This window comes from Dermacentor andersoni, chromosome 11, assembly GCF_023375885.2.
Source record: "Dermacentor andersoni chromosome 11, qqDerAnde1_hic_scaffold, whole genome shotgun sequence".
In the NCBI taxonomy this organism is placed as follows: Eukaryota; Metazoa; Arthropoda; class Arachnida; order Ixodida; family Ixodidae; genus Dermacentor; species Dermacentor andersoni.
Window position 1 is genome coordinate 4512256 of NC_092824.1, and position 19001 is coordinate 4531256.

At 47.0% G+C, this 19001-nt stretch overlaps 1 protein-coding gene across 2 annotated transcripts in view; it reads left to right on the top strand.

Moving 5' to 3' along the window:
• Positions 1-19001, top strand: part of LOC126517640 (uncharacterized) — a 258981-nt gene that overhangs the window by 226079 nt on the left and 13901 nt on the right. Inside the window, exon 8 of one of the 2 annotated variants that reach the window (XM_050167440.3) lies at positions 11475-11590. The exons of the other annotated variant lie outside the window; for it this stretch is intronic. Within the exon in view, the coding sequence (XP_050023397.2) occupies positions 11475-11590 (116 nt within the window). The remainder of the gene's footprint in view (positions 1-11474; positions 11591-19001) is intronic. 2 annotated transcript variants of the gene reach the window in all.

Consider the following 19001-nt stretch of genomic DNA (forward strand, 5'->3'; position numbering starts at 1 on the left):
CGGGACCGACAGGCCTAGCCTGCCAGCCGCATCGTGGGCCTGCTGGACAGCTCAACGTTGCTCAGCCAGGAGTGGGTTGCGGAGGGCCGCCTCTCACCTAGCTGAGCTGAGGTCAGGGCTTGCTATAGAGATACATCCCCAGAGCATGTGCGAAAGTGTTGATCTATCCCCGCAAGCAGGGCACGCGTCATCAGTGTAAATCTCCGGATATATCGCATGTAACGTGAACAGGTTGGGATAGGTTTCTGTCTGCAACAGTCTGAATGTCAGTGCCTAAGGCCTAGTGAGCGTGGAGTGAGGAGGAGGGTATTGTCACCGCGAGAGATAGAAGTGTTTAAGAAGTTCATTATAAGTGGCAGGCGCGTCTCTACCATGCGTAACTCTCTCTTCGGCCGTTACAGCGCCAGCGCGGTCAGTCAGTGCGCGCGCGGCAGCGTGGGCCGTCTCATTGAGGTTCGTGGGGACACCTGCCATGTGCCCAACGTGGGCTGGGAACCAAGTAAGCAAGTGATACTTGATACTGAGCCCAAAAGCCTGTTCTGAGATCACTCCACACTGAAATGCCCTAATGGCCAACCGTGAGTCACTGTAGATAACGTCGCTGCTGTCATCAAGCATCGCCAAGGCAATGGCCACCTGCTCGGCTATCGCCGGATCTCCGGTTCGTACAGATGCACAGTTCGTGAGTCGCTGTTTGGAATCCACCACTACTGCAGAAAAAGAGCACCCCATCCTATATGCGGCCGCGTCAACAAAGCAGGCTCTACGCCCCTCTGTCTGGATCTGTTTGAGTATGGTTGAAGCTCTTGCTTTCCTCCTACCCTTGTTATATTCAGGGTGTACATTTCTTGGTATCGGCGATACGGAGATCAAATCTCGTATGTCCCGTGGTAACTGGCATTTTCTTGGTGCTTCTGCAGATGGTGGGTAGCCGAGCTCTTGTAATATCCTCCTACCGGCGGCGGTCGTGGAGAGTCTGGCAAGTTGCGCTCTTTCCTGAGCCTCTGCAATCTCCTCCAGAGTGTTATGCACACCTAGGTGGAGGAGGCGATTGGTGTTGGTGAAGATCGGTATACCCAGGGCTCGCTTAGCTATTTTCCTGAGCAACGTGTTCAGTTTGTTCCTCTCTGCTCTTTGCCATCTGTGCATAGCCACCACGTAGGCAAAGTGGCAAAGCACAAAGGCGTTAATCAACCGTAACAGATTGTCTTCTTTAAGGCCATGATGGCGGTTAGCCACCTTTCGGATGAGACGTACTGCGTTGTCCGTCTTGATCGTGAGCTTGATTATCGTTTGCGCGTTAGAGCCAGTAGATTCGACTACCATGCCGAGTATTCTTATTGCGTCGACCCTAGGAATCTTGTCTCCCTTGCCCGTGCGAAGACAAATGGTGCTGTCAGACAGTGGTCTCCAGCCCATGGGCTTACGGCCTCTTCATAAGGGGCGGTAGAGTAAAAGTTCTGACTTCTTAGCCGAACAGTTTAATCCCGTGGGTCGAAGATAGCCCTCCGTGACCTCGACGGCCTCCTGTAACGCACTCTCAACCTGTCCGTCACTTCCTCCAACACACCAAATGGTAATGTCATCCGCATAGATGGTATGCCTGATGCCCTCGACTCGTGAGTGTTCTGGAAAGGCCGATCATGGTCAGGTTAAACAAAGTGGGCGAGATCACCAAGCCCTGTGGAGTGCCCCTTGTTCCAAGCTCCACCTCTTCCGCGATCATGTCTCCTGCGCGGAGAGTCGCTCTTCTTCGGTGCAAAAATGACCTAACGTAATCATGGAATCTTACGCCCAGACCAAGCTCGGATATCGATTGCAGTATAAATTGATGGGCTATCTTATCGAAAGCCTTCTCCAAATCTAATCCAAGGATGGCCCAGGTGTCCCGCGTGTCATTGTCGATTATCTGACTCTTGATGAGCTTCATGGCGTCCTGTGTGGACAGACCTGCCCTGAAGCCAATGATCGTGTGAGGGTAGAGTTCCTTGTGTTCGATGAACCTCGTGAGCCTGTTGAGTATGACATGTTCCGCGACCTTGCCTACGCAGGATGTGAGCGATATTGGTCGTAAGTTGTCCAGGCTTGATGATTTGCCAGGTTTGAGGATCAGTACTACAAGTGCCCGCTTCCATGCTTCCGGGACCTTGCCTTCTTTCCATGTCCCGTTGATGACTTCTGTCAGGTATTCTATCGAGTGATCGTCCAGGTTACGGAGGGTTCTATTTGGGATGCCGTCGGGACCAGGAGCAGACTTGCTATTAAGCTCATGCAGCGCCCTCCTAACCTCTTCCGTGCTGATGTCTGCATCCAGCTCGGAGTTGGGTGGCCCAAGGTAGTCTGCGTAGGCGACCGATGTCCCTTGCCGGGGACCAACAGGGAGGTACTTCTCCACCAGGCTCTGCAGGACTTCCTCCGTGGTCTTGGTTCGTGTGGCTGTATGCAGAAGCTTTGCCATCACATGCTGCTGGTTGGACCTTGTGTTGGTGTCATCCAGAAGATGCTTTAAAAGTTTCCAGTTTCCAGTTTAAAAGATTCCAGTTTCGACCATTCCGCATTTGACCATCAACTGAGTTGCACACCTCGTCCCATTGTTGCTTTGAGAGGGTGTGGCAGTACTCCTCTGTGGTTCTATTGAGTTCAGCAATCTTTTTGCGTAGTCTGCGATGTAGCCGTTGGCCCTTCCATCGATTGAGGAGTGACCGCTTAGCCTCTAGTAGATGGGCTAGACGACTATCCATCTTTTCCACGGGAAGGTCCGTGCATATTTTGTGAGTGTTACTCTTGATATCTTCCCTGATCTGGTCCATCCACTGTTAAAGGCTCAGTCTGGTGGTTGGAGGTTGGCGCTCATTCCTTATCTTGCGGAACTTGTCCCAATCCGTGAAGAAGAATTCCTTCGGCCTCTTAAGTGTTGTTGGAAAGTGTGTAGCGAGGATATAATGATCGCTGCCAAGATCAACAGCAGTGTTAGTCCATTGCGCCTTTGAAAAATTCTTGACGAACGTTAAATCCGGAGTCGAGTCCCTGCACGAAGATGTTCCCATTCTGGTCGGAAAAGACTTATCAGTGACGAGCGTAAGGTCCAAGTCTGTAGCATTCTGCCATAACTCCTTTCCCTTGACCGTGTTGTACATGTAGCCCCACGCGTAGTGCGGGGCATTGAAGTCCCCGGCTATCACCAAAGGATTAGTCCCGGCGAGGTTGATTGCCTTCCTTAGAAGCGCTTTGAAACGCTCGCGAAGGTCATTGGGGCTACTATACACGTTAAGAATGAAAACGCTCTGGCGTCTCAATCGGCCTGGTATGATTTCTATCATCACATGCTCTGCCTCACAGGTGGCCATCCCCAGGTCGTGAGTGATATATGTGAGCTTACGACTTACAAGGGTGCAGACACCTCTCCTCCCACTTTGGCCAAGAATCGTTTGATATCCCGACAAATTGACTTCAGCAGATAGGTTTTCTTGAACATGGATTACATGTGGTTTTTCGGAATTGCTGCGAATGTACTGCTGCAGAGGCGCTTTCTTCTTACGAAAGCCCGTGCAGTTCCATTGCCAAATGCGAAAAGATTCATTTGAGCCCGCCATCTTGTTCCTGTCTACTTTTGTCCCCATATTCTGCGGATGAATTGTCCCCAGTTATAGGGGACCCGATGGTAGTATGGGGTACGACATTGACGCTAGGACCAGCGATTGGCAACATTACGTTCTCTAGGAACGATTCTATTTTGGACACACGTTTGTTCATACTTTCAGCTTGAAAGGCCATCTCGCTTTGTATCTGGGAGACCTTCTCCGCCAGTTGCCTTACGCTGTCGCTTAGCGCTGAAAACATTTCGCGAATTTCTGACCTTGCGCGTCCCGGAAGACTATCCTGCTCACAAGCCACTGCTCGTTTTTTAGAGGGTCTCGCCTCATCTTGTTCGCCCTCCGCTATAGGAACCTCCATAGGTTGGGGTGTTTCCAACGGAGCGGACGCAGGCGGAGAACGCGTTCCTCTCGCGTGTTTGATATCCGCGATTTCGGACGTAAGCTTTTTAATAACCTCCCTCATATTCGCATTCTCGCGTTCAAGTTGTGCTATTTTATACGCGCTTCCTGTCGCATGCTCTGAGGATGCCCCCGACCTCACCTCTGCCTGTCCTCCACGGATAATGTCAGCCCAGGTGGTTGGTCTCGACGATCCAGGAGCCGGTCCTGTCTGGTGCCCTCTGGGTCTGGAACTGGACCTACATAATTTAATTTTTAATTTATTTTGTTTTACTTCTTGTGCCATGTCTTGTATCCCACCCATGTATTTATTTATTTGTTACGTTACCGCTTTAAGACCAAAGACATCCGTCATTTTTTGTACCACTGCACGTGTATTTCTGTTTGTTTTGTACCAGTATCCCACTTTGTGGCCGACTGCATTTTTCATATTCAAAAATGTTTTTACTGTGCACGCGATTAGTCCCTGCGTTTTTTATCATGCCCTACCGTTGTGCGTCTTTGAAATACTGCCTACTGTTTTTGCGCCTAGAATCCGCATATTTGGCTGTCCATCCTTGATTGTAGTTTCTTTTCTTCTTACTGTCGTCATTGGGACTGGTACACTATAGTTATCGCTTGCAGTTTTGCCATATGTATAATTCCAGCCAATATTTTTTTTCCATTTTTTTTTCGTGTTACCCTCTTTCCTGCCCAACCTTATATTTCCGTCATAACGCATTATTATCGATTCCTCCATTTCTTTGTGTTAAATTGCAAATTTGACCCATATGTACTGTGTCGAGGTACTTTGTACTTTCTTTACCCCCCCCCCCCCCTTAGACAAGGGTGACGAAATAAATAAATATGTGCGTTGATCACGAAAGAGTTGAAGTTAGGTTAACACCAAGATATTTATGTTGAGTATCATGCAAAATAGTGATGTAATTATTGTCATAGAGAAGCGCATTCTTGTGCAAAGCAATGGTGGTGTGATCCTGATCAGGGCTTTTAGTGTGCCAATAGAACTTTCTGGGATTGGATTTTATAAGACATCGTAGGTCATGAGTGATGTATATATATTCAACTGAAAACAGAACAGAACAGTGAATTTTTAAGCTTTGCTTGCACGTGTCCAAAGCTGTTTGCGGGCGCAAGCACTTAGCACCTTCGTTGTGGCGCTTCTTCCTGTTTCTCAGTAAGCGTAGGTTTCTGGTGAACCATGGGTTAGATTTCTCATTGATTACCTTTTCTTAGATGTATTTTAGAATATATATATATATATATATATATATATTCACATACATATATATACACATATATATTCACATATATATATACACATTCATATTCACATACATATTCACATATATATACACATTCACACACATATATATATATATATATGTGTGTGTGTAGATTACATTGGTTATTACTTTTTAGTTTTTGGTCGGCGTTCGTTTTACCCTTGATTCTGAAGATAAGTTTGTTTGCTTTCTTTATCCGATGGTAACGATCACCGAACTCCAAGTAGCGAATGCAACTGACAGTGCTATTGGAAAAGTTATCGACGTTACTTCGTCATCCTGGCCTCATAAAAAAGGTCTAGAATCGGAGCTAGTGTCATATTTTCATCTACATGAAAAACTGTCAATTGTGCACGACTTACTAGTGGTTTGAGGTATCCTTACTCGTCGTTTGATGGAAGTTCCACACAAATCCCACCGGGAATCAGTCGTACGCAAAGTCAACCGCGAGAGTTCTACTGTAGGCCTCGAATGGTCGAGCATGCTGAACAACTGGCTAAAACCTCTGTTGTTTGTCAGACCTGTGATAAGTCAGCGGGACGAGCTGCAGCACCGATGCAGCCAGTAGCTCCCCCTAGCAAACCTTGGGCGAAGATTGGTATTGATATTATTGGACCCTTTGAACAAGCTCCCATCGATCGTCATTCTGCAGTAACACATCATCACAGCAAATGCCCGGAAGTAAATTTTTCAACAGGAGTTTCTACAATGACGGTGAAGAATTTTCTGGTACAAGTGTTTACTCGTGAAGGCTACCCCAGTCAGATAGTTTCCAAACATGGACTGCGGTTCAGCTCGGCTGAGTTTAAGAGTTCCTTCAGGAACGTGGTATACACCATTGTTTCTCGTCCGTCTACCACCCCCAAGCAAACGGCCTTGTCGAAACGTTGAACAGAGTTCTGAAATCCGTTGTCCAGATGGCAGTGTACGAGAGGCGTGATATTCGTGTCGCCATCATAGATTACGAGGGCGTCTACCGATGCACACCTCAGGCCACAACGGGAGTTTCACCCGCGGTTTTGTTGCATGGATGACTGCCACGAAGGCGAATAAACATCGTTCACCTGCCGGATAACTCTTTTTATGAAAATCCAGCACAGGCAATGAAAATGCTGCGTCAGCGGGTCAGACAATAACAAGCTTCTTCAAAGGTTTACACAGATGGACATCGTGGATCCCGAGCGAGACAATGTGCCGTTGGCGACCACGTCCGCATAAGGAAGCCATAGTTCGCAGCAAGATTTCTTCAGACTTTTCAGACCCCAACAGAATTATCGAGCAACAAGGACCGGCTTCCTTTGTCTTGGAAGACGGTCGAGTATGGAATGCTTCCAGGTTTCAAGCAATCCACCCAGAAGCTGTGAAGAAGTTCATTCTTAGAGTAGGCTCTACCGCTGCCTGACCTGTCTCTTGCAGTTAGCGCGTTGCCTTCGGCTGAGCAGCCTCCTAACTGTCCACCTACGCCACGAGAAGAGATCACACAAGCGCACAACAGTGAATCAAATCGAGAGGCGGTCTGTTTTTTTCTACTGCAGAAAAAAACAGACCGGCCCATCACCAAGCAGGAGTAAGAAAAGTCCCTCAAAACTGACGGGCTACGCCCTGCGTAAGTAATAGGCTTTTTTTTTTTTTCTTATCAGCTGAGCATATGTCGTATATGGAAGAAGAAGGAAGTCGCGTAGAAACAATAAAAAAAGGAAGATAATGGACATGCATCGACTGCATTGTGTTTCTACCTTCTAAATACAACAGCCGCCTCTGCCTGTAAGTAGTCAGTGTTGGTGATTAGTTGAATTGATATAGAAAAGATGATCCCAGTGTGGTGGTACAACTAACCATGCAAATCTTTTGTAAATCGCTATGTGACGGCCTGAGAAAGCAGTTCAAAGAACACCTGAAAGGGATATATAAACGTGCGTGAACGAATGAGCACTTGAGCCCAATCAATACAGATACCCGTCATAAATAATCTGGCTGTAACTTACATTACCATGCGTACTAATCCCCGCTTAAAAAGCGTGCGCAGCTTGCACTAGTGGTGCAAGGCTGCGGTCAATAGCGGAGCTTATGATCACCTAGCTTTTACGTGGCTTGCCTAAGTTTGTAGGTTTGGCGATGTTATGTTAGGTTTTGCTGAGTGGTTGGTAAGCTTGGCTAAGTCGTTTCTGGGTTTTGCGATGTTATGCTAGGTTTTGCTAAGTTGTTGTTTTGGTGAGCTTGACGCTGGATGTTTTCGAGTAGTCGCAGGCCGGGATCGCTTTCTCGGCGACGTTGATCATTCAGGCGCCGACTCTCGCGTTCCCTGGACTGAAAATTGGGATCCTCGACGCGGTGTCGCCTCTTCTCACCCACAGCTTCGGCGGGGTGTTCCGGATCAGCTCGGGGTCGATGCATAGTTTCTCGCTTGGCAGGACGGCGCTCTTCCTGGTTGGCCGCATCTTCTTCGAGCCTCCAGAGTTTCTTCGGTCCTCTCATGCCAGCAGCACGTACGAACGGAGAAGAGGAGGCGAGAGGTGTGTCGTCGTGCGGACTGTTCCGAGCTTTTACTCGCCTGTGACCTCACGACTCCACACTACCCGCGTGGGGTGCGAGGAGTTTACGTGACTCGGTGCTTTCGCAGGTGGTTGCTAGGCAACGCGAGGCGGCAAACAGCTGGGCTGAGTCTTCTGGTAACGCTCCACGATGTAACTGAAAGCTTAAACAGCTCCGCTGTTAAAAGTGACAACCTGGGCGAGTTGAACGTATCTGCCTATTTTCCTCCTGCAGCATCTGGTCGAATCCGACAGCCTCCGCGTTTGCCACCTCCCCCAGCTGCCCCAACCTGCGTACTCATCCGCTGCCCTTCAGGCTGCATGGTCCAGCAGCTGTTGCCGCGGTGGCCTGTGGGGCTACTGCCGAGTTGATAGTCCTTAAGCATAAAATGAGTAAAGATGATAAAGAATTGATAATTGCTTGCCTATACGTCATTACGAATTTGTTTCAAGGTGCGGCCTGAAGTGTTTTTCTGGGTAATTGGCATCGCAATAGAATTTTATTTCGGAAATCTAGTACTAGGCAGTCTAGCTTCTAGGCACTGTAGTTGCTGCGCAGCTTGTCCTTTCTTTAAATCACTTGTGGCTAGTTGTGACAATCATCTCTCCGGAGGTATTTATTTACGAAACGAGAAGTACCAGATATTCTGTTGTTGTTCATCGAAGTAGCCATATTATTTTCAATGTATCAGCAATATTGAATATCTTTGTTTTTTTAAATATTGAGCCCGATTAAATAATATTTGGTATGATTGGCCTTGGATGATACGCAGGACAGTTTTTCAGGAAGATACTTTCTATCTTAACCTGTGTGGTGGTTCCGAACACAAGTACACAGTACTGAATGTGTGATTGCACGAATGTATAGTACGTACAGCTGTTTCTTTAACCGCACTGGAATCAAGCTTTGAAATTTGCAGATAATACCAACACTTCAGACCCATTTGCACGTTTCCGTGCATAGACCAGTCTAAGCATTTGTTGTACACCAAGTAATTGCAATACTGTAACTTGGTCTATTAATTGAGCAGGAAACTGAATCGAATTCCCGTATGAGGCTACCTTTTTACATAGTCTAACAATGACATACTTTGTTTATTTTTTTGTTTGAACTCTTAGATGTTAAGCATTTTGCACACGAGACTTAGTTCTGAAGACAGAGTTTAAGATTTTGTCTATCGATAGCTGTGAGTATATCTTCTTTCTTTCGTCTTCATGAACATTCGTGGGACATGTCAGAAAGATTTATTGATATGGCACCTGTTTCGGTTTTCTGATGTATAGTTGAAAGTATGAGCCCGTCCTGTTCACGTGGCCTTTGGCTGTCCGTGTTTCTGAGTGCAGCTCTACCTGTGCTTTCCCAGCGAACCTAGTAGTCCAAACACAAGTGTTCATTGTTGGCCACAAGCTTGAAGTGCATTAGCATATCTTTAACCTCAATTAAGAAGGGTATGTTCTGCATACTGTGCAGATGTTGCAAAGAAACACGGATATCTAAAGCTTTCGTTTTTGAGATGGACAATAAAAAGGCGTACTTAAAAATAAAAACTATTTTCAGGCTTATTAAACAGCCTGTTAAACAGCGCAAGAATGAGACACCACGAGAAGAACACGACACACGCTGCCTATGCGCTTCTGTCCTGTCTGTCCTGTGAAGCACTATAAGAGCAACTGTTTTACTGACTCGTGTGGGCGTGGTTTATAAAATTCCCTTACCTGTGGCCAGTTCTACGTAGGGCGAACGGGACGGTGTATCAATCAGAGGCTAATGGAACATAAAAGGTCGTTAACCGGTGGATCACCTTCTAATATTTCGCTACATTGCCGAGATTGTAACTGCACGCCAGAGTTAGACGAATGCGCGATATTGTACAGGCATAAGAATGCAGATACGCGCCTTATGGTAGAGGCACGGCATATCTATAATGGTGAAGCTGCGTGCCGGAGTCAGCCTTCGATTACTTTACATAAGGAAGAGATTAAGTGCCTTAACAGTTATCTCTCACGTAGACCAGCACGTGTACCCGACTGACACCTGGTGTTACCATTCCTGAGCATGCGCAGATGAGTTTTCTGTCTTCTTTTTTTTTTTCGCCTCAGTGCTCCCTTCAGTTGATAGTCGGCGTTCGTGTTCTCCACTTCTCTACTCTTGTGTCCGATCTGCACACCTCACTTCTTCTTTTTTGCATAATGAATCCTTACCAAGTAGCTCAGCTTTTTGTCGTTCTAATATTCAGGGCCCTTTAATATGCCGCAAATGAAGCCCGGTAGAGAGCGTGCAACCTCAGCGCGCATGCGTGTTTCATAGTGCATTACTTTGCGAAATATATTGTGCAGCACTAGACACACATTTTCTGTGGGCAACATTCACAGTGAATGTTCGCCGCGATAAAACGACTCGGTTTTTTTGTTCGAGGTGGACAACTTGTAGCCTTAACGCTAAATTTCGACAGAAATTCTTTGTTCTTCAGTAAGAGACAACTCTTATAAAGTAATTGCATGAACCGACTAGATCAAACCAAAGTTTTGTTGCAACATATTTCTAGTCCTCTGGGCTATTATGTATGTCACCAAGTTAGGCACGTTGCCGAAGTCATCTGCATGAATATCATCGCTCTGACTGAGTGGCATTCTGGAGTTCCGCCTGCAGAGGAAGCTGCTCGGCAACCGTCCTGTTTACGTGCCTTTTCTTCGTCCGTGCTTTTCGCTCTTCCCCGTCTATACCTTGTGAATGAGACCACTACCCCAAACCAAATCATTATTATTCCCTTTCTTTATAATCTGTGACATTCGCTCAGTCACCAAGCGAGTACGCCATGCCTTTTGTCTACTATTGCAGTGCCGGTGAATGTCCGCAAGCGTATCCATTGCTTATAGCGATGAAGCAAATGCGATCTCGTTCCACTCACCCGTGACAAATTGTGACAGTGCTCGTACCACAAGTACGCGGGAAAGTAGAGCCAAGACAGTTATCCTTTCTGAACTTGTCTTCCATGTAATCCGGCAAGGAACACCTTAGCGATGACATACCGTCACGGTGGTGGACAAAGTGTTCCCACGCAAGCGCTTATTATCTTACCTGCTGGACGGACTAAAGTCCGCACGTTTAGGGCACCTGAAACAGCGCACCGGAGATGCATGCGACAGAATTCTTGACAAGCTTTTTCTCGCATGCTTCGTCCTTTTTCTTTCGCGCGTTTGTTATTAGTTTCCGGAGTCCAGAAACGGATATGCGTTTACTATATTGCCCGTCTTTTTGTCTTGCTGCGATTCCACGCTTTGTGGGGTGGCACCATCTGATGCTGGAGTATATTGTAGCCAGGGCTGCACAGAACCACCTGCTCACTGAGCTTAATTTTTCCCTGCAAGACTTCAGCGACCACTGAATTTGTATTACTGGTAATGCAGCTCTTTCAGTAGCCGTAAAAGCCACGCACCCGAACTTGTTACAGGATCTTTTCCCACGTAGACTCCTGAAGTCATGTAGCAATGACTTGTTGTTTTGTCTTCGCCTTTGTTGCGTGAAATTCAGCATGCACGACTCACCCAAGATCTTGCAGTACCTGGACCTGCTGTGCTACTTTGCTCTTTGTAGACCCATTGACCACCGTTGACTAATGGGAGGAGAGAAATATGTTGCATACATACCTTTTTTCGTGCAGGGCTCAGACCTCGTCACGTACTTCTCTGGTCACGTGAGTATGTGGCTAGGAATCTCTCTGCTGCAACTGGCCGACATCCTCTGCAAGATGTACAAGAAGCTCTGCTCTTTGAGGGAGTAAGTTTTAAGGTGGTAGTGAGTCATCCAGCAGAACAGTAACTCTATGTTGAGAATAGAGTGTCACTGTCTGACTGATTGCCTAAGAGGGCTTCACATAGGCTTTAAGAAACGTCTTATAGAAGAGCTGAAACGAACTTTTTTTCCATGATCGATAGTGGAGGAGAGGAAAATGTTTTATAAACATCTGGAATGGCCCTCAACCCCCCCACCCCCCCTGGATACAGCAAATGACGCACCAGCAAAAAAAATACAAAAAAATTTTATAACAAAGAATTTTACAACAAAAACAAAAATTGTAGATTTCAGTTAGGCACATGTTCAAATGAATGCGAAATGCAGACTGTAAATTTGCGTTGCAAAAGGTATTCTAACCTACAAGAACAGCTAAGAGGAAACAGGAAGTATATATATGCTAGAAATACACACATGCACATATATTTATGCATATGCATATATACATATACACATTCAAATTATAAGCAGAGTATGATATCGAGAAGATGGCAAATATAAGTAGTCGCAGCAAAAAAATAAGCAAGAAACGCAGTGCAATAATACTGTAGTGCCAATCAGATCTAATTGCCAAATTAAATCCTCAATTTCTTTTATCTTCATTCTCAAAATATCAATAATATTTTTAAGTAAATGTTCAACTAGGTCAGTGGTGCAAAAGTGATTCTCCCTTGTAGTGGCGCGGTAATAGTGCACTTCCCAATACTCTGCATTTCGCGTGCTCTCGTCTGTAGGAAGTTTTTGAAGTACGCCGAGGTTAACAAGCTTATTTTTGTTTTATTTAGATTATTTTATTATTGTTTTCCACAGGTTGTAGTTATACATATTTTCGATGTGCAATAAATTTAGTTTGTCAAGTAATGGCTGTACCGGAAAGCCATGTGGCGAGTGGGTAATCATCCGAATAACTATTATTTGTAGTCTGCTTAGCTTATTCTTATTTCCCATATTTGTGCCCAAAACCAGAATGCAATAATTTATCGGGTACAGAAACATCCCGTTATACAGAAGAAATGACACATTAAGGGAGACGATATTTGTGTTGGTAAAGTAGTCCCGTTAGTACCGCCAGTTTTTTTTATATTTGCCCTATATGTGGGTCCCATGAGATCTTTTCTGTAAAAATCACGCCTAAAATCTTAGTTCATTTACTGTCTCAAAATCGGAGCCAGACAGCATAAATTTTATACACGGTTTAATTACTTTTATCTTGGCATGGGATAGTATTGCTTTGGCCTTGCTGGTGTTTATCACCAACTCATTTTTCATTGAACAAACACTAGTGTGTAATAATTCTGCGCTAGCACAGTCAAAAAATGGTGTGGTAGTTACCGAAGATAAGAAAATACCGGTGCCTTCTGCGTAGATTATGAGTTTGACTGGTTCATCGAGATTGACGATATCATTTAAGTATAAATTATACTAGAATTGTCCGAGGATGCTGCCCAAGGGCACTCCTATCAGAATAGGAAGCAAGCTTCAAGAACAGCCATTCGTTTCTACATGCTCATAAAGATGCAGAAGATTATATTAGTTGCAACGGTTTATCTCGTATTCCACAGAATTCAAATTTGTTTATTGGTCGTTTTCAGTTAAGGTAGTCAAATAGTTTTGTACAATCAACAAACATCCCTAATAGAAATTTTCTATTATCTGTATTCTTTATCATATACTATGTCTGGGCAAATAAGGACATTGAGTTGGCCGATCTGGTTGTAAACCATGGTTGTAAAGGCGTCGGATAGAGTATTGAATTTATTGAAAAGCATTGAAAATAGTTCCAAATCAGTTTCTCTAAAATCTTTGGAAAGACTGGCGGTACTGAAACTGGACCAAGATAATTTCCAAGGTAGTTTCGAATACATTTTTCATATATCGCAGCCAACTTAGCAATCTGCATCTTTTCTGCAAATATTCCTGAGCAGAAACAAGATTAACTACATGTGGTAGTGCTGGTGCTATCATATCGACGACGAATTTAGCCCGTTTATTTAGTATACTTTGTGCATCATAGCTGGTAGTCTTATTCAATGATAATAATGTGGACTGTACTTCAGTAGCTATACCGGCGTAAGAAACATACTACTAAAAATTGGTAATAGATGTTATGTGTATCTGGGCACGTATTGTTGGGATAGATAAATTCGTAAAATATGTGTTGAAGGCATCAGATGAATTATGCCCCCTAACGACTTCACCGTTCATCGTGAAAGGACCTATGACACGAAGAATCTAAGCGGTTTACAACTTCACTTAAACCTCCATGTGCCTTTGATATTGTCACGGGGTTGTGACGGTCACAAACACAGTAGTAAAATTGTAAATGGCGAAACTAAATCTTTATTGGGCGAACATGTACCCAGAAAACAACAGGCTACGCTCAAAGCACAACGATAGCGGCGAACACAGTCGGCGATCGTCGAAAATTAAAAAATTATGGGGTTTTACGTGCCAAAACTACTTTCTGATTATGAGGCACGCTGTAGCGGGGGACTCCGGAAATTTCGACCACCTGGGGTTCTTTAACGTGCACCTAAATCTAAGTACACGGTTGTTTTCGCATCGTCGAAAATTTGATCTGCCGGTTAAGCGCGTCGACCATTTTACATGACACATCGACGGTTCCAGAGTAATCGCTGGTGCCCTCGTATCTTTCAGAAAGTTCTACACCATTCGCACCGCGTATACAATCAGATTACAGAAACTTCGGTGACAACAGACAGCAGATAAAACCATCGATAACATTCGAGAAACTTCCGATACATGCGGGCGCGCCCCGCGCTGAGAGCTATCATTTGTTAGACGGTGAAGAGTGGTCACACGCAAAACAAGTAAATGGGTCAATATCGTGGCTCACAAACATAAACCTGGTAATCAGTCAGGGCTTTCCTTAATTCTTTATTCAGGTCATTGCGGGACTTCTCAAGTTCTCACTGATCTAAGAAATCTCTAGTCTGAATAAATTTTTCATATATCTCGTTCTTTAGGGCGATCTTCCCTTGTTTATCCATGGTATTGTTGTTTTCCTAGAGGCCGGAAAGGTTTTGAAAGGCAAATACGCTTTCTCCAGATGCATGAACTTATCTAAAAACAAGTGAAAGGCGGTGTTCATATCGCCAGCACTAAAAATGTATGAAAAGTGAGTGCCTGATATATCGTGCCGCAAAGCAGTCAGAATCGATGGCAGACTCTTTGGTGCTTGACAGCCGTTCGCACCCGTGTATGCTTTTCGACCTTGTAACGCATATTGTCACAAAGTAGTGAGGGTGAAGAAAGCAGCAATACTGTGAACGAATAAACTAGCATATTGCTACGGAATAGTATTACCAATGACGAAGAGGCGATCAGTAAGAAGACGACGACGACGATTGGAGGCTAGCGCGGGCTGTTGCCTCTTGGCCAAGTGCGGCGTATTACGTTGTAAATATTCTTGTATATAGCTTTTCATCTGCGTCTTCTTACGTAATATATCTGGTGGAGATGGACGTTCCCTGTACCTCGTCACGGAGCTTCGCAGTGGACAGTACGTCGAGCCTAGCTTCATGGCTCCCGGCGATGACCACTCGACTCAGCCGCCTCCGACACCTGCTGCCACTTCGACGACCTACATCACTCTCCCTGCTCCTCGTGATCCTGGCGTATTCTCGGGCAAAGATTGGGAAGACGTCGATGACTGGATCAGCCTTTACGAACACGTCAGCCGCAATAACCGGTGGGACCCTGCTATCATGCTCGCCAACGTAGTCTTTTACCTAGGTGGCACACCTCGAGTTTGGTTTCGGACGCACGAAGAGGAGCTCACCAGTTGGGATTCGCTCAAGAAAAAGCTCCGAGACTTATTCGGCAACCCCTACGGTCACCAACTTGCCGCGCAGAACGCGCTTTCCGGCCGTGTGCAGACGTCAACAGAGCCCTATGTCACGTACATTCAGGACGTCTTGGCTCTGTGATGATGCACACATGACTGAATCAGACAAGCTATCCCACATCCTCAAAGGCATTGCCGATGACGCCTTCAACTTGCTCGTATTCAACAACGTCGCGACGGTGGATGCTGTTATAAAAGAGTGCCGCCGCCTGGAACTCGCTAAAAGCCGACGTATCGACCAGGAGTTTGCCCGTTTGCCCAACACCCCAGCGACATCTTCCTGTGCCGACGCTCCTCGTCCCAACAACACTGGCGATAATACCAAGATCGTCCGGCGTGAGATTGAGGCCACCTATCCGGCTGCCTTCGACTCCAGCCCCACCAACGCACCTGCAGTCACGGTTTCCCTGATCCAGGCAGTTGTCCGCCAGGAGTTCGAAAACATGGGCCTTCACACCATCTGCTCGGCCCATCGCCCTGATACCCATCCGGCTTCTTCAATTCCGCCCCGTCCCGCATCTTCTTACCCACCACGTTTCCGCAACCCAGCTGAATGGCGCACTGCTAACGACAAGCCCATTTGTTTTCACTGCCGTCGCATCGGGCACATTTCTCATCAGTCATCTCATCAGTCATCTCATCAGTCATCGCCCACTGTCCCCACGACATCATTCTCGGCTTAGACTTCCTCTCCGCAAATTCTGCTCTCATTGATTGTTCCGCCAGTACTCTCCGCCTTGACCTGCCTGTTCTGGATTCCGCTGAACCACACCCCAGTCGCCTCAGTTCCGTCGACTTCGTTCGCTTGCCACCTACGGCACTGACTTACGTTGACCTAGTGTCATCCACACCAGTGCCCGACGGTCACTATATCGCGGCTCCTATCCAAGACGTCCTCCTTACACACGGGATCACGGTACCTCATACCGTTTTATCTATTACGGCGAATTGCGTCTGCCTGCAAGTGGTCAATTTTGGCTTGACGACACAAGTGCTGCCACGCGAGATGTCTCTGGCCCAGCTTTGCTCATTCGAAGATCACTCAATAGCATCTATTGAGGTAGACGACAATTCAGCCGATCCTCCTCTACCATCTCAATTGACAACTTGTACCATCGCCGACTTACAGAAAATGATTGCGCCCGACATGCCGTCCGAGCACGCTTGTGAGCTCTACCGCGTTCTGTTTTCCTACAACGATATTTTTTACTTTAACGATCGTCCTTCGGCCCAAACTACAAGTGTTAAACATGGCATTAATACCGGCGATGCCCGTCCTATTCATCGCCGCCCGTATCGAGTGTCACCGGCTGAGCGTCAAGTTATTCACGCAGAAGTTCGCAAAATGCTTGCCAAGAACATCATAGAACCGTCATGTAGTCCATGGGCGTCACCTGTTGTACTGGTAAAAAATGATGGCTCATGGCGCTTTTGCGTGGATTATCGGCACCATAACAGGGTTACCAAAAAGGACGTGTACCCCTACCTCGGATCGACGACGCCCTTGACTGCCTCCATGGTGCTCGCTACTTCTCCTCTATTCACCTTCGCTCCGGCTACTGGCAGATTGCCGTGGACGATCTCGACAGCGAGATGACTACTTTTGTAACTACGGACGGTCTTTATCAATTCAAAGTGATGCCGTTCGGTCTATGTAACGCTCCTGCCACTTTTGAACTCATGATGGACTCCCTTCTTCACGGTTTCAAATGGTCCACATGCCTTTGTTACTTGGGCGACGTCATAGTATTCTCTCCAGCGTTCGATACGCACCTCGAGCGCCTCTCGGCAGTCCTGCACGTTTTTCGTCGCGCCGGTCTGCAACTGAACGCATCGAAGTGCCAATTCGGCCGTCGCCAGATTACCGTCCTTGGGCATCTCGTTGACGCGAACGGAGTGCAACCGGACCCAGGCAAGATCCATGCTGTTACGCATTTCCCTGTTCCGAAGTGTGTCAAGGATGTGCGCAGCTTCATCGGCATTTGTTCCTACTTCCGCCGTTTCGTGAAAAATTTCGCGGCCATAGCACGACCACTAACCGAGATTTTGAAAAAAGACGCCCTTTTCCACTGGGGCGATAACGAGGCCTCTGCATTCTCGCATCTAATCGACGTTCTCCCAACGCCTCCCGTTCTAGTCCATTTCGATCCTTCTGCGCCTACCGAAGTCCGTACTGATGCCAGCGGTCACGGAATTGGCGCAGTACTGGCACAACGTCAGCGTGGCCACGACCGTGTTATCGCTTACACCAGCAGGCTCCTCTCGCCCGCGGAGCGCAACTATGCCATCACTGAGCGTGAGTGTCTGGCCCTAGTTTGGGCGGTTGCGATGTTTCGCCCACACTTATATGGCCGACCCTTTTCCGTTGTCACAGACCATCACGCGCTTTGCTGGTTATGCTCACTGAAAGATCCTACAGGAAGACTTGGTCGCTGAGCACTACGCCTCCAAGAATATTTATATACTGTCACCTACAAATCTGGCCGACTACACAAGGACGCTGACTGCCTGTCTCGTTACCCGATAGACGAGCCTGACGACGCCGACAGTAGTACCGCCAACGGCATTTTCTCTGTGTCTGCCTTCGCTAACATCGCCGATGAGCAGTACCGAGACCTACCGCTGCGAGCACTCATCGAGCGTCGGCGCTCTACACCTTCCGACGCGTCCGTTCGCCGCTATGTTCTCCAGGGCGGCATTCTGTACCGAAGGAACTTCCTCCCTGACGGATCTGATCTTCTTGTCGTGCCAAAACATCTACGACAGACTGTGCTCTTTGAGATGCATGACGCACCTACTGCAGGACATCTTGGCGTAACCCGCACGTACGACCGCGTCCGCCGCCGCTTCTATTGGCCTGGTCTCGCTCGCTCCGTCCGACGCTATGTTGCTGCCTGTGATCCCTTCCAGCGTCGGAAAACACCTCAGGTGCTACCTTCCGGTCATCTCCAGCCAATCACCGTCCCTGTGGAACCGTTCTTTCGTATTGGATTAGACCTCCTCGGTCCCTTTCCCACGTCTTCCTCTGGGAACAAATGGGTAGCCGTCGCAACTGATTACGCCACCCGATACGCTATCACGCGGGCTCTCCCTACCAGTTGCGCCACTGATGTCGCGGACTTTCTCTTGCGGGACATTATCTTACTTCATGGCGCCCCGCGACAGCTGCTCACTGACCGTGGTCGTAACTTCCTCTCGAAAGTTATCGCCGACATTGTACGTTCCTGCTCCACTCAACACAAGCTGACTACCTCATAACATCCTCAAACCAATGCCCTGACAGAGCGGTTAAACCGTACTCTTACCGATATGCTGTCCAAGTACGTTTCCAAGGACCACCACGACTGGGACATTGCCCTTCCTTACGTCAGATTTGCTTATAATTCTTCCCGGCACGACACCACCGGATTTTCTCCCTTTTATCTACTCTACGGTCGCGAACCGACCTTGCCCCTTGACACGGCACTTCCTCCTGCTTCAATCTCAACAAGCGACTATGCGCGCGATGCCATCGCCCTCATCGACCAT